Raw genomic sequence first — 15,739 nt, forward strand, 5'->3', positions numbered from 1 at the left:
AACAACTATTCCAATATTATTAGTGCATATTCTTCAGTTCTGACTGGATACGAATATTCATGAAAAAGCAAATTTCAATATATACCTTAAGCAGCTTGTTGCTTGTAAGAAAGTCAGCAGATGGCTTTAGAATTGTGGTCATGGACTTGGTCAATTCTTCATGTACAGTCTTATATTCAGAAGCAATATAAGGTTCAGCTTTATAAGCATACTTGGGAAGGAAAAATAGAACACAATTTGAGATTATGACATAATATGAAATTATTGAAATTAAACAGATGCAACTCAGTTTAAATATACTGTTTTCAGAGAAATTAAAAAAAAAAATTATTTACTTTTGCCTACCTTGACATAAGACCTCAGATAGCTATCCAAGCCTTCTTCATGACACTGAGCCACAATATGGATAATAACCCTAAATAAGAGCCAGAAACCAAAACCAGGTAAGTATACAGAAGAAAGGTATAGTTGCTATAGCAAAAATGTTTTTCAGTTACAGTCATCATTTCATCTCTACAAAGCACTTAAAATTCTTTACCTTGTCACATTGACTGCAACCTCCTCTTGAGTAGCTCTAGTGAGAACTCTAAATAACTGGTTTAGAACAGTGGGCAGGAAAGCTATCATTACATGGCCTTCCATAGCATGAAGGCTCTAAAAGAAAGAAGCGGTAGTACTGTCACTCCCTTGAAACAATGGCATTTAAATCACAAATTCTGAAACAATAAAATTTACTTCAAGTTTTTCCAAAAAAAAGAAATGCTGCTTGCTTTTTTTGCTGTTAATTATCTCAAATACAACTGCATAGAAGGCAATGGAGAATAGTTTTCAATAAAAATGTTTAGTAAATATTTTCTACATTTAGGTAATTTAAGGCATAAAAATTAGGTTTCATTAAAAGGATTTTAGAAAACAGTTATTTGTACTTTTCTGTTGCCATGCATACTAGGTCATGTTTCAACGAAAAGAACATCTATGTATGCCACAAGTTGACAAACTGACACTTTGGTATACTTATTTCATCCATGAATGTAGGCATTTATCAAATGGAAACTCCACAAAAAATACAGATTGCTTACCTGTGGTAACTGCAATATTAGCTATATTCAACTGCAAAACAACCAACTAAAATATTAAAAAAAAGAATGGGGTACATTAAACTATACTAACTACCTAACACTTGGAATTCGACACAGTTAATTACTAGTAACTCAGCTCCTTCAACATATATTGTCCACCTTCATATTCAGTGGATTCTGAAGTACCACTAATCCTTGAGAGCACAGAGACTTTTTCTGCAGCACCTATAGGAAAGGTATCATCAGGAACTCCTTTGCATTCCACCATATGCAAAAGATATTACAGACATAGGCATATATGCCATTTGATCCTTCATTGTTTTGTGCCACAAAACCCCCTGGAGCTAAAGGGAGTTTGAAGAAAGAAAAAAAAGAAAAAAGCATGTTTGCTGGACATGTATACAGACAATATATTTCAAACCATTCCAGTTTGTATTAAGTAGGTGTCTTTTCTTTGAATGTTTGCCTATATGAACATTAAACACTATTTGGGACTTCAAACAGCCTTTACTCCTACGTGTTCTCAGGTTTGTTTGTTTGTGTTTGTTTGCTTTTTTTTTTTACGTAAACAGCAACCATACTCCACTGCATCTACTGCCTCTGGTATCAGAGCATTGGGGAAACATGCAAAAGGAACTCCAAGTCATGGTTCTGTCCATGTCGGTTCTGCCGTTGTCGGTAAAGGGACTGCTTGAGCTAGGACCCTGCCAGAAATGGGCTTGTAACAAGTTCTGATGCCTCTAAGCATTCAATTACCCTGAGACTACCAGAAATAGCTGTGCCCTTTGATCTCTCAGGCAGCAAACTACGGGCAAATACCTCAACTTATGAGCTGCTAAGAGATGTTTGGCTCCTGAAACATGAAAGCAAGCATCCCAACTTCTTGATTCAGGCGAGTTTCAGAAAACATTTAATTAGAAATATCAGATGGTGCTTACTCAAAATCCTCTTAGGGAGGGGAAGAGGAGACAGAATACAGAATGGGAGAGTAGCTGATACCTGTGAGGAACTGTAACTGGTGAACTGAGATGTTGATTTCTGAAGAATTTTTAGCTCACAGCCTGGCTAAGTCTGGCACAGGTAGGTATCAGCTAATGCATGGAAGGCAAACTCTCAGTATGTAGAAGAAGTAAAAAGCATTTGAGCCTCTGGGAAGCCTAGCTAAACAGGAATTTGGCCAACTGGAAATAAGATTAATAATAATTTGTCTTTGACACAGATCATTTGTCTCCTATTACCTTAAAGTGAGGCAATAAAGCCAATAGGATGTTTTAATCTACTGGCATGGAATATGTTCGCACTGTGTAATGAAAATGTTTTTATGTTTGATGACAAGCAAGGGTTTTAAAAATGCACTCTGTGGTTGCATTATTCTGACCCAGAGATTTTGACAAGATGTAGCCGTAACACTGAACCTGAAGATATTGCTAATGTGGAACTGATATAAATGTAAACAAAGTGTTTAAGGAAAGGAATAAGATATCTATATGTATTAGAGTGTATATGAACATATTTGACTGAAGTAAATTATGTGATTCGGAAGTGATATGAGCAACTGTTCTTTCAAACTATCCCCCAAATGATAATTTAACATCTGATGGTCATACTGTTCTACCAGACTAACAAGAGTTGTTACTATGATGGCTTCAGTCCTAGCAAAGTGTTAGATTTGATGATGAGCAGGTAGCAAGATAAGTGTGACGCTGCCATGTTAGTCCCAGGAAAAGAATTTGTGATCGTATCAGAGTAAAGTACAGCCCTGATAAACACGAGAAACAAACGATGGGATTTCTCAAAGCACTCTGAATTCCAGTGAATCCAATGGATCCCAAACTGACTGAGGGTTGCTTACAATTTCAGTTCCTGAGGTAAGTATCAGCCAACTGTCCACATAAAGTGCAGGGCTGTTCTGCTCCTCACAATATGAACAGCCACTGCCAGTAAGACCCTGATAAAGAGATTCTCCCTAGCGTGCAAACTGGAAGGATTTTTAATAGTAGTGATTCAGACTTGTCATGGATGCAGAGATTTTAGTAGCAGTGATTCCTTTCATGTGACACATGACTGTTTCCCATTGCCAGACCAACTGCTTTATATTTCAGTTCTGGTTTTGTGCTTGAACTTATCAATAAAAGACATTCAGCTTCCTCAAGCCCAATATGGGCAACAATTCTCCCCTTCCTCTTGATACCAGAAAACATGTGCCATTTTCTCTGACCCACAAAGTAACAGGAAGGCTATTCCCCTTAAAAAAAAAAATTATGGAAATGATGCTGAAGGTTGTAAAGAGCTTGAATTAGCCACAGGTCAGACTCTAAGAGCCCTAATTTGTGATGAGAGATGCTCGGCACATGCTAACTTTCTTATACGGAGAAAAAGGAGAGGCTAAGTTCAATGATGAAGGCTCAGTCTCCTAACTCATTTCAAAAGCATGAGCAGGGGACAAGAAGGCAAAGCTACACCAGTGAGAAAAAAATGCTCTTTATGCCTAGACTTATAAAAAGCTGGGTGATTCCTTTGTTGCTATTTTGATGGAACATGGGAAGAAACTGAGTACTGACAACTGTTAAACCCCTAGCCAGAAAAATACAAACAGTAGGAACTGACAGGTAAAGAGGTTCCCTCCTTCAAACAGGAATCTCAGACAGGACCTGCAAGACAAGACTGTTGTTTCCCAGAAAATTACCTGGGGAATGATGGCATATTCCCTTTGGCCTCAAGAGGAAACACTCTGAACAAGCAGATCTTTTCATCTTCTACCTCTAATGGAGAGACTCCTTCAGGACAGGAACCACATACATACAGTAAGAAAGACTCCGTATTTTGAAAAGCATCAGAATGCCAGAGGATTTACCAGCGTGGTATCAGGGAGGAATTCTGCACATAAGCTGTTTCTAACTTAGCAGGAGCCTTTTGATACTGCATAGGGTATGCTTTTAAGGTCCAAACACTACCAGGCTTAGTGCTAATGCCATCTAACTGGGAACTATTTGGTGCAATTACTGCAGCAGAAGGCAGCAGAGATAAGGATGGCTCCACATCTAAAAACTTCAAGGAACACAAAACAGATATTTGAAGTGGGAAACCCAGAGAAAAGTTATCTTATCAAAACAGGAATATCAGCAACAGAAACCCAAGCAAAAGGAATCTCCAATGACTCCTTCTAAGTAATCATGTGTGATGATGAAATTCAGCTACAAAGCTATTTGTTCTTTGCCTTACCCTTTTGATGTGATGCTACCATGGCCAGAACCCATTCTAAGGGGTTGTACTGTTGTCATACACTTTGCCAGCACTGTTTTGGGACTGCAAGATTTCAGAATGATAAGGACAGATAGAAGAATGAAAGACAAGTCTGTCAGTTTAAAAAAAAAAAAGGCCACTATTTCCAAATAGACTTATTCTGACTTCTGGCTGTCAGTGAGCAGTGCTCTTTTCTGTACTGAAGAGGATCAGAGGAAGCCTTGGGGAATGGAAGATGACTTAGAACCTTGGTTCTGACATAACAGAGATCAGAAAGCAAGTCCAGTTCAAACGTACACCACATTCAATACCTAAGTTCTTACTTGAATGTCCTGAGTAGACAGTCTGTTTTCATGAATTGGTGGATAGAATTATATCAATAAACTCTGTTGTGCCTAAGAAAATCATGAGTTACTCGTAATACCTTATACGGATTTTAAGGTGACTGAATCTTGGCTTCCATATTAAAAGTCTGGCCTACTTGGCTAAGATAACATTACTGTGGAAACCATGCACTCCAATCTTGAGGGAAAATTGTAGTCATGACAGTGATGACCTAAGCGAAATCTATATTACTGACATTGTAATATTTCAACAAGCAATGTATTACCAGTCAACGGCCATCATTCCTCACCATTACTGTGTGCAGTTTGATTTGTTAATTTGATACACTTGGCCATTAGTGTACTGAAATCATCGCCCATAAGGCTGACCGATACTGCCTCATTATTTCCTTGTGCTGTTTTGCTTTTATCTTATATTTTCATCGTAAATTATTCAGGGAAGTGACCACCTTGTTCTTGTTATAGTGTGTATTCCATAAAGGAGACCTAGACAAAGGTGAAGCTCCTATGTTTTACAAAAGTATAAATAAATAATAAAATTTGTTATTAACTGCCATTTTATACCTTAAGATATTTTACAAGATCAGTTCCCAGTGCACGAGCTCCAGACTCTGTTTTCTGACAGTATTGAAAAAAATTATGCAAGTGCTGGTCCTATCAAAGACAAAAAGAATCACAAATTAAACAATATCTAACATTTCTACCCATAATCCAAAACAGAACACATACAATATAGGAGAAAATGTGTATGTGTGTATATATTCAATTTTCGAAAATAAGTGTGCCACTCTAAAAAATAATTTAGTCTAAAAGTAACATTGATTCTTTTTTGCCCATATGAAAAATTTCCAGTGATTTTGAAAATTAATTATACAAAAATCACCTATATTCTTTCACACCAAGTGACATGCAGAAAATAGGATACATACGTTGGTTAGCCCTATTGATCATGTGATGTGTATTATGAGCAACTACAACAGGACTCAGTGTTTTGCAGACATGCCATTAAATAGCTTTCAAACAACCATGTTCTCTCATCTAACAGGAAGGAAGGCTCAGATTGGAATGGATGACAATATTAGACAAAAGGCTCACATTTGGAATAGCTTTAATGTCAGATCTGCTACTTTTTTTTGATATGAAAGATGGTTACCATGCACAGTGCCCAAGAGACAAAAAGTAAGACAGCAGCATATTAGTGAGTGGGAATTTGAGAATCTTCCCCCAAAATTGTATATACATGTTATAAACATACTTTATTCCTAAAATTTATTCTAAATTTATTTGTTTTGTAACTTACCTGAGTATACACTGTTGACACCAGATGAGTGGATATTTTTAACAGTTGTTTGCCTCCATCTACCCATTTAATTTCAGGACCAGAATGCTGCATGCACACACACAGGAAAAGCAAAATAAGGTAGCTGAATATATGAATAAAACAGTGCTGTGTTTATAGTATCAGAAACAATGCTTGTTGGTTTTTGTTTTGTTTTGTTAACAGGTTGAGAAAACGTGTGCAATGAATAAAAAGTCCAGCACTACTAAAAGCATTTATGAAGCTTAAAAATGACCAGTAATAGAAATGGTAGTTCTACAGCTAATCATCTTGGTCCTACCCTCCTAATCACAGGCATGAACAGAGATGAATAGCCATGGTAAGAGTCTTGAAAAATAACTATAGTTACAATACAAAAAGATTAAAGATGTGAAGGAGATGATGGATGAAAAGCTTATAGCAGAGTTTTTTGGGTTTTTTTTGTTTTTTGTTTTTTAAAAGAGAAGTGGAGCAGGAGAAGAGAAGTAACTCTAGCTGTTGATTTAGACTTCTTTCTCCAAAATGAGTCAATTTTTTCTCCACATTTCATCCTCTTAGTCAAAACCCCTATCACGTTTTACATTTTCTATCCTCCTTGGTATCATTTTTATTAATATAATTTTGCAAACTTTCTGCTTTGAAAAATAAAGCCATAATTTTACTAGCTTTAGGTGAAGTATAAAGTTCACAAAAATCTAGATGCAAGAATAAGACTTCTTCAAGAATACAGGGCTTACTGAAAGAAGACAGCATGAAATGCTAAAAAAAAAAAAAAAGTTCAATAAAGGACTTCAGATTATTTGCATGTCTTAAACCGAAAATAGCTGAATATATTTTAAAAATTGGTTGTAACATCTGGTTAGAGATTTTCACAAAAATTGAAACTAAAACACTTCCTTAATACATCAGGTACGTAATAACTACTCCAATTTGTCTCCAATGAGTGTTTGGGTTTATATGTTTGTCTCCTCTAACTCAGTTGCATGACTTCTGCGAAGCATTCCATGTCAACTGTATAAGAAAATTTTTCCACTAGAAAAGTAGTGACTTAGATTTTTTTTGTCAGAACTGGCGAATTACACCTGTCCCTCCTCTTCCTATCCTTTTTTTTTTTTTTTTGAAAGATTAGATCAATTTTATATAACATACCTTTCCAGTCCCCACTTCTTGATAACTAAGGTAGCCTGATGGAAGATTAGCTGACACTGGGATGTGTTGCTCATTTGTCACCACTCTTCCATCCTTTATTAGCGGAAGCCAAGAAAAGCCCACTATGAAACATGAGAAGAAAGTCATTTTAAGTATATTATAACTCTTAATATAAACTCATATGAAAGTCTTCCTGTACACTTCTGATAAGCAATTCATAAACCAGAAAGTGCTACTGTAAGGGCCAAACACAGTTTGAACACACACAACTACAAATACTTAAAAAGGCAAATAAATTGTCTCTGCAAGCTTAAAAGCATTTTATGGATCAATTCAACAGGATCCCAGGTTACCAGATAAACATACTTCATAAAATCTCCCCAACAGTTCCTGCAAGCAAAGTATTAGGAGACAAACCTTGTGTTTCAACAACATCTTTCTTCTTTGTACTCCCTTTGCTTGAATTATCACAGCTGACATGGTAGAAGGTGAACAACAAATGATGTTTTTCATGTAACTGAGTTGGCAATTCTATTTTAATCTGAAAGGCAAAAGAATCAGGCTCTTTGTCTTCAGTTAGAACAGTGACATGACATACTGGTTGCATAGAAACTAGATGTTCCTTAAGTCAGTCTATGTCACTTCAAGCAAAATTTAAGAGTAACTCATACAAAGCTGACAAAAATTCACTTACAGTGAAAAAAGGATCTGACCATTCAAATAATCCTCAACAATTTACAGTCTTCAAATCTTTTCTGGTATTTTTGAAACTTAGAAAATATTTAACGCAGTAAAATTCATCTCACAAAGGTAGCTTACCTCATCATAAAACTCTGGGTTTTGGTGGTGATGCAAAACAGCAGCAAATGCACTTCTAGTAAATACTGGTCCACCTGGCCTACCATAGATGCACTAATCACAGGAAAAAAGAAAAAGACTATGATCCTTATTCACTTTCAGCTTAGAATCTGTTTCACCTAGAATTTTAAATATTTTAACTAGTGTTACATGCTTAAATAAGAATGAATTTTTTGTAATGCAATTTTTGTAGATCACAGACACACTGAATTTCAAAAACATCACAGATTTAACATGGATATAAACAGTGACTAAAAACTAAAATTGCTGAGTAAACTGTTCATCTCCTTTCAATTGTGGAATTTACATAAGTGCATTGTATTAAAAAGCAAATTAACTAATTATAGAGATGTTGGTAAGATGAAGAATTGGCACATCCACAGTTTGGTTGAAGAACTGGCAGCTCCTTTGAGAAATAATGCCTGCTGAAAGTGAATACAGAGACTTCAGAGAGGTGTCTAGAAGCTACCTGTGTTTGTGTTGCCCTTATACTCTAAATATTACTAGAACTAGGTAGGTCTTGCTTTTAATTCCCACCATGCTAAAAGCAACACCTCCTGCCCTCTCCCCTCCCCCCCCCCCAAAAAAAAACCCTAAAATAAAACAAAACTTGAATTAGGGACGACACTAGAAACAAAATCTGGTTCCTTTGCACAGGCAGAATACATGACCAGTAGTCTGCTTGTTCTTGTGCAGTAGAGTTGACGCTGTGATTTCCCCTCAGGATTCCTATATATTTTCCTATTTTTTGCTTCCGGGCACCTTTACTTCCATTTCATCGTGGTAGTTCAGGAACAAACACAGAGCTTGGCTCTGCTGTTGATCTAAAGCTTTATTGTTTTAATTTCTTAAGAATTCTTCCTATGGAGTAGGCATAAGCCATCTTTGTTTGCAAGAAGCTTATTCCTGGATTTTTTTTCATGTAAAGAAAGGAATTACTCTGAGGGTTCTTTAGTAATCTTTTATTTTAAGAACAAGAAAGTCATTTAAAAGTTACTCCTACATCAAATGCAAAGGAATAACAGAAAGCTGCTATCCCAAACCAGATAAATTAACCAAGTATTACCATGCTACTTAGCAAATTGTTCACTATTTTCTTTAACCAGTCACCAAAATCAAAGACTAACCTTTAAAGGCAGAGAATCCTCTTCATCAGAATCCTTGAACTCAATGCATAGTGCAATATTTCTAGCCTAAAGCAGTTTTTAGAAACAAAAACCCAAACACTTGATCAGAATGATAATCACAGAAATAGAATATGCAACCAATCTTGACCAAATTGGAGAAGAGAAGAATGTACTGTTTTCCTATACTCACCTTTGCAAATGACTTCTGACTGTCATATTTCAAGTGTTTCGGATAAACATAAAGATGATTGTTGTAGATGGTGAAAGGCTGAGTATGTTTTGGTATACAGGGAACAAATTCCTCTATTTCAAACGTTATTAGTGTCTTGGTACTGTTTTCAAATTGTTTCATGGGAATGTATGATGAGTTAACATAATCTGAAAATATATTAAAAACCAATGAAAAACTGAAGAGAAAAAGCTTGTATGTCTATTTAACACTGTTTATTCAAACTTACTTGGAAAATCTGGTGACACATTATCAATTGTAACATCCAGATTTCCTAAAATAACAGGAAGCTTGGCCATCTTTTCCAGTCTATAGGAAGGAAAAAAAAAAAAGTCAGGCTAAATGTAAATCTATCTGAAATGTCAGAGAAAAGAGATAATAGGAAACAGAAGCAAAAGTAATATCCTGAAATAGGACTGTGAGAGGAAAGGTGGCTTGAGGGTGGATAACTGATCTGGTCTGGCTTTTTTGCAAGATTCAGTTTTCTTTTCTTTTAAATTCCAACAAACATAAAACAAGGTAAGGCTGTATTCACAAGTGTGAAAGAAGCTAAGGAAATACATAATATTTTTCTTTCTTCAAAACGAAAAACTTCATTAAAGATAAGTTTTGTCTGTCTTATAGTAACTCAAGACCTTTTGCAACATGGAGAGGAGCTATAATTAAGATTTTTATATCTCAGAGGCCTGTAACAGGGTAAACTTGGGGGAAAGGGTGGAAGGGAGAGAGAAATCAGTAAGTTAATAAAGCATGCCTTCCACACAGAGTAACCTTTTTCCTACCTCCTCCTTTTTCTAAAAAAATAACCCACCCTGCAATTATCTACTACTAACCAGCCAACTATGAAATTTCTTAGGCAGTTTTCACGTAGCTTATTCAGAAATATGATTTAAAGTAGGAGTATCTTCCATGTTAAAACACCAGTGTAGAAACCTTTATCAGTGAACACAGTCAACAGCATCTTTTTTTCTTTAATTATTGCATGTGGAGCAGCTGCAAAATTTTCCAAATCACTATCCCTGTGCTGTGAACCAGACAACTCGCTTCTGGTTGGAGTCTGGATTCTAACTCCAGTAGCTTAGCTTTAGACATTACAATCACTTTCTTGTTAAAATCCCTGTGAAATACCGTATGCAATTCCACAAACAGGATGCTGCAATAACCAAAAGCATTTCCTTAATTCATAAAGTAAAGTGATAAAGCAGGCTAATTTACTGTATTAGTTTCAGATTCAATAATATTGTTTATGGCAAGGAGTCAGTACATAGCAATTTCAATGCTATATGAACCTCAATGAATCTTTAAGCAGTGTGCTGAAACAGAATTAAATGATATATTACAAACCTCACCTCCTTATCAAATTTGGTAAGCAAGAATAAAATAAAGAAGCTACACATAAAGTCTTGTGAGATTTGCAATGAGCAATTGTTAAAACTAACAGAACTCCAGGTAACTGTCATATATCAGAAGTGGAAGTGCCTTTAGGAAGGAGCAAAGGCTGCTCTAATATGTCATACCCTATTTACAAGAAAGGGGATTAAAATCTAAAACATTGTAGTTTATTTAATATGGTCATCTGTCAGTAGGAGATTATTAAGCCTTGCACACAAAATGATGCAGTCTTTAGGAATACTTTGTACAAAAGGATGACTGAAGTCCTGTTATTTAGGCTTCCTGAGACACATGCACCACCAAAGAAGCTGGACTGGATACTGATAGAAATACTTCAATACCTTTCCATGAGAGTTAGCATGAATATTATTTATGCTCATACTTCTTTTACTTCAAGAACCAAAACAGCATATATATAAACTGCTAACATGGAGCTAATTCAGGATATGATGCTTACTACACAGCTTTGACATGGTGTTCAGTCATGCTTGTAGCTCCCTGTAACAGAACACTGTAACGGAAGGACCTGTAGCTTGTATGAGGACCTTGAATATATGTGTACAACTACAAATTTCAAGTGAAAACATATGAATATATGATTAGATGTTGCAGTTGAAGATTATAAAAAAAAAAAAAGGATGAACTTTTAAAGTGAAGAAATTAAACTTACTTCCTGAAATCTGCTAACAACTTCAGCATGTCTTCATTTGAAAGTTTATTACTGTCTTGTCTGAAGAGAGGAGAAAATCTTGCATTTTTGTCCAGTGTTCCTGAGGCATCTTTAAACAATGTCCTGAAAGTCAGAATCTTGCTTTCAACTGAGTTCATGTAAGGTTTAGAACATACTGCACTATCCTTCATATTAAACAGTTAATATTCCTTTCATTGTAGGTGAGTTCTGGCATATAAATAGCTCAGTCTAACAAATAAAATGTGAATCATATCATTCTTAATAAAAAATTAAAAACTACCTTGACAATGAAGAAAGTAGGCAATATTCAAATAATTTGAATAATAATATAATGAATGCTTGTAATTATTTCTCCCACTACAGAACTGAGGTGTAAACCTTGCTTGTCAAATATCTATGATTAATTTAAAGTAAAATAAGAAATTATCTAAATAGCACATTGTTTTAAAAGAAGTGAGATGTAGAAGATTGTGTTAAAACAACTGTTAAGAAAAAATGCAGATTGACAAGATCCGTCCTTACCTAGCTGCCCAGGCAAAAGGCATTCTATATTGACCTAATCTCTGGCATGCCTGCTTAGCATTCTTCAAAACTTTCTGTGCAACCTGCATGGGATACAAATAGTAGCCAAGCTTTAAAAGGTACATTTTTTTTTACACTGTAAGTATGCAAGAAAACCTCCCACACATCTACACAGACATGAATTAGAAAATCATCTTTAGAAAATGAATACTAAGAATATGACTGAAAGATGAATGAAAATATGTCTTAATTCATTGCAGGTTAAGCTGGGTCTACCAATTTCACAGCTTTTCATGGGTGAAAACATGTATCCATCTACACCCTCTGATAATATACGCTTAACTACATAAGGAAAAGTGATGATGAACAAGTCCTTTGATTTCTGCCTTCTTTAATTTGTAATTCATTCAACAACTGATAACTTAACTGTAAGAATATAAAAAATGAGATGGAATAAAGAGAACAAATTGCAAAAGCAATTGGCTCTGATTATAAACCCACTAAATACGTCCATTTACACCAGATAAATATTCATGACAAAACTGATTTTATAATACATGAAAACGACGCTAATAGAATATTTGGCTTAAGAAACCTAATGTTTTACTTTTCAGTGACAGATTTAACATTTTTATTCAAAGGAACTGACTAAGAAGAGCCTTTTTAAAGATACATAAAAGTCATATGAAAGGTAGGAGGGCAGGATTCAACTGTTTAAGACAGAATTGTGACTGAAGACAAAAATATTTTTTCCCCCCACTCACTTCCCTATTCACTGCTCATTCTACGTACTGGAATACAGTTCTGCAGAGTAAATACTAAAATATTCAATAAATATTTGTATTATGAGTACTTACACAATGTGGGGAGGAGTTGTATTACGATCTCACAGACAATTTTAATTATGGAATTTTACAACTTTGCAATTTTTTTTCATTAAAATTTTCAATTTTTGTTTGTATTAACTTCTAAGTGAACAAACAATCCCATTACATAGAATCAACATATAAAACAATCAGGGCTAGAAACCCACTAGCCTGAGCTGGTCAACTGAGACCTGAACCACTTGAGCTAAAGCAGAAACTCCTGACAGAGCAGCAGGGTGCTCTGTTCCATAAACCAGCAGCTGTATGTGCATACTCCGAGCAAAATTATTTGCGAGAGGCAGAAAGACACAGAGTAAGCCTGCCTGAATACAACTCCTGATCTATACTGTTGACATTATGAAGAGCTGTTTCTATTAGTGTGCCCTTGAGCCATTTCTCAATCACCCTTTCCCGTAAAATAGGAAACGCTTTAAAGCACATAACCTTGATCAATGATCATGGTTAATTCACAAAAGTCAGCAATGTTCAAGGGAAGAACACATGATCTCTTGGCTACAGAATTTGTTGCTTCCATTTTCCCCTTCTCTAAAGTAGTAATTCTGCTGTGAAGTGGAACATGCTCATTGCACTGACACTCTGGGAGGCCTACGTAGCCAGGAAATTTGGTTCTGCCTTTGTTTCAAAATAATTCAACATAATCCCAAAGAACAAGAATAGAAAAATTACTTCAAGCTAAGTGTTCAATTGTGCAAGATTATAAGCAAATGAAAACCAGAAGTGGACAGTATAAGCAAATATAGCAATGAATGTTCCTAGTGGCTATTTCTGTAACACAGAGCAACATATTTCTAGTACTCAGCATCAAATTATGGAACATTTGGGCATAACTAACCTTCCCATGTGGCTCAGGCCCAAGACAACCAAAAATAAGGTACTCAGTTCAGGTTTGTTTTTCACTCAGTAACTATCAGCATATACTTCCAAAACAGACTCTTAAAATACAAAGCTGCTGATTTCTAAAGATAGTTGCAAAAATCTCAAGTATTTTCGGACAACCAAATCAGTAGCCTGATCTGTATTAAGACTGACTGAAAAATACAGGGTTTTTTTGCATGCACCTTGGCCAGAATTATATCAGTAGGAAAGAACACTGTTCTCCTGCAGAGACTTAAAGTTAACCCTTCCTGTTCCATTTCACTAGCTGAGGACAGGCAGAACGTCAACAATACCCGACATCACTAACAAAACTTTTCTCTTAACATCCTGCTCCAACTATTTAAGTACTGCTGTAAATCAACAAAATGAGAACTCAACTGCTTCAGTCACAGACAAGCAGCAGCAATTGACAGAGCTTCTTTTAGACACATTTCAGAAAATGCATTAAAATGCTATGTCATACGAGACCCCTGTAAAGTTGAGGCGTTTCTGTGGTTTATTTCTAAAAGTGATTTGGAGATCGTTCAAATCTACAAAAGTATTTTACAATGTAAAAAACAAAGTTTTAACGATCTCAGTGATTCTGAAGGAAAACAGTGACAGTGCCAATAAGAAAGGTACAGTAGAACTATGACCACAAAAAGGTCAAACAAAACAAAAGGCAACAACAATAATATGACAAATAAGATACATTAACTACAAGAGGCATGAAGTTAATTTCTGGCCTATATTTAATATTTCATTGTTCAAAAATTTTCTATTCAACTTTCATGCTGAAGTTTAATACAGTTTTTAAACAGCTAAATAAAACGTGATTCTAAAAAGCTAAGTAAATGTTTTTCTATAATATGCTAGACTATCTATAAAGTTTTAATTAATAATTGACTATTAATAATAAGTAGACTTTTCTAAAGCAAACCATCAAGATATCTGAATAGCCTATAAAATAAACAAACTTTCGATTGATATTTATGCATTTCAAGTCAAACTATCTTGCCTCAGTATTTTTTCCAACACCACAAAAAAAGGTAACGTACCTTTGAAGAATCTGAACTTTTCATATATGGTTCAGCACAATGTGTAATACTTCCCTGTAATACTTTTTCTATTCTAGCCACAAGGAAAATGTCAGGATGAGGACATGTGACTGAAAATATTCCCTAAAAATAAAGCAAGAGATAAATATAAAAGAAAAACACACACACTTTTCACTTCACATAATGGAAAGTCATTTGAAGCATGTAAGAAAACTACTTCTATTCAAAACCCAAGTCAAATATTACTACTTCTTACCTGCTTTGGATACTGCAACACTGTTTCATGAATGCCTTGAATTCTGTGTACACTGTCACCACTACCATTCATCATTTGTTGAGATGCATTGGCTATCATGTGCCTTACTGAGATGTGGTTCAAATCAACGTGGAAATCTGCTGAAATCTTCTGGTTATTTTTAATATCAAATAGTGATAATGTGACAAAGAAAGGTTCTACCTAGACATTTTAAGAAAAGTGAAATGTCATTACTGGCATCTAAATTACCATAAAGACACAGGTATGAAAGGAAAATGAGTATCATTTTTATAAATAATTACACAGGGCCATCATTCTGGTTATTACTGACAAGGTATAAAAGACCAAAAAAGAATTCTAATTTCTATAACATGGCAAAAAGGTTAGTTGCAAATTTACTTTTCTTAGAATTGGGGCTCTCATTTTGATTAAAGAAAAAAATAATCACAATATAAATTTCTCGATCACAGCAAGGAATTTCTGCCATTAAATATAGTGTCAATACCAATATTAATAAATTTATTACTGTATTAACAGAAAATAATTAGGCAAGTTATTTACATTTGTCGTTGGTCCTTCTTCATTTTCAGCAACGCAGCTTTGCAAATTGAAAGATAAATCATTACACTTCACAAGAATTTTTTTCCCAAATTTCTCTTCAAATGGCTTCACTTCTGGTTCAATACCAGAAAAGTCAAGTTTCTTTAATTAAAAAAAAAAAAAAGTTAATT

The 15,739-nt window shown here is 35.0% G+C and overlaps 1 protein-coding gene across 1 annotated transcript in view; it reads right to left on the reverse strand.

Moving 5' to 3' along the window:
* The window catches only part of DOCK9 (dedicator of cytokinesis 9), a 140,535-nt gene that overhangs the window by 54,940 nt on the left and 69,856 nt on the right, over window positions 1–15,739 (reverse strand). The window contains exons 11-26 of the mRNA XM_067293585.1: window positions 15,570–15,710; window positions 15,009–15,209; window positions 14,753–14,875; window positions 11,953–12,035; window positions 11,410–11,532; window positions 9,577–9,656; window positions 9,309–9,496; window positions 9,119–9,184; window positions 7,953–8,045; window positions 7,551–7,674; window positions 7,134–7,255; window positions 5,967–6,053; window positions 5,231–5,320; window positions 539–654; window positions 346–415; window positions 86–211 (exon numbers count right to left, since the gene is read on the reverse strand). Of these exons, the coding sequence (XP_067149686.1) occupies window positions 86–211; window positions 346–415; window positions 539–654; window positions 5,231–5,320; window positions 5,967–6,053; window positions 7,134–7,255; window positions 7,551–7,674; window positions 7,953–8,045; window positions 9,119–9,184; window positions 9,309–9,496; window positions 9,577–9,656; window positions 11,410–11,532; window positions 11,953–12,035; window positions 14,753–14,875; window positions 15,009–15,209; window positions 15,570–15,710 (1,833 nt within the window). The remainder of the gene's footprint in view (window positions 1–85; window positions 212–345; window positions 416–538; window positions 655–5,230; window positions 5,321–5,966; window positions 6,054–7,133; window positions 7,256–7,550; window positions 7,675–7,952; window positions 8,046–9,118; window positions 9,185–9,308; window positions 9,497–9,576; window positions 9,657–11,409; window positions 11,533–11,952; window positions 12,036–14,752; window positions 14,876–15,008; window positions 15,210–15,569; window positions 15,711–15,739) is intronic.

This window comes from Apteryx mantelli, chromosome 1, assembly GCF_036417845.1.
Source record: "Apteryx mantelli isolate bAptMan1 chromosome 1, bAptMan1.hap1, whole genome shotgun sequence".
Lineage (NCBI taxonomy): Eukaryota > Metazoa > Chordata > Aves > Apterygiformes > Apterygidae > Apteryx > Apteryx mantelli.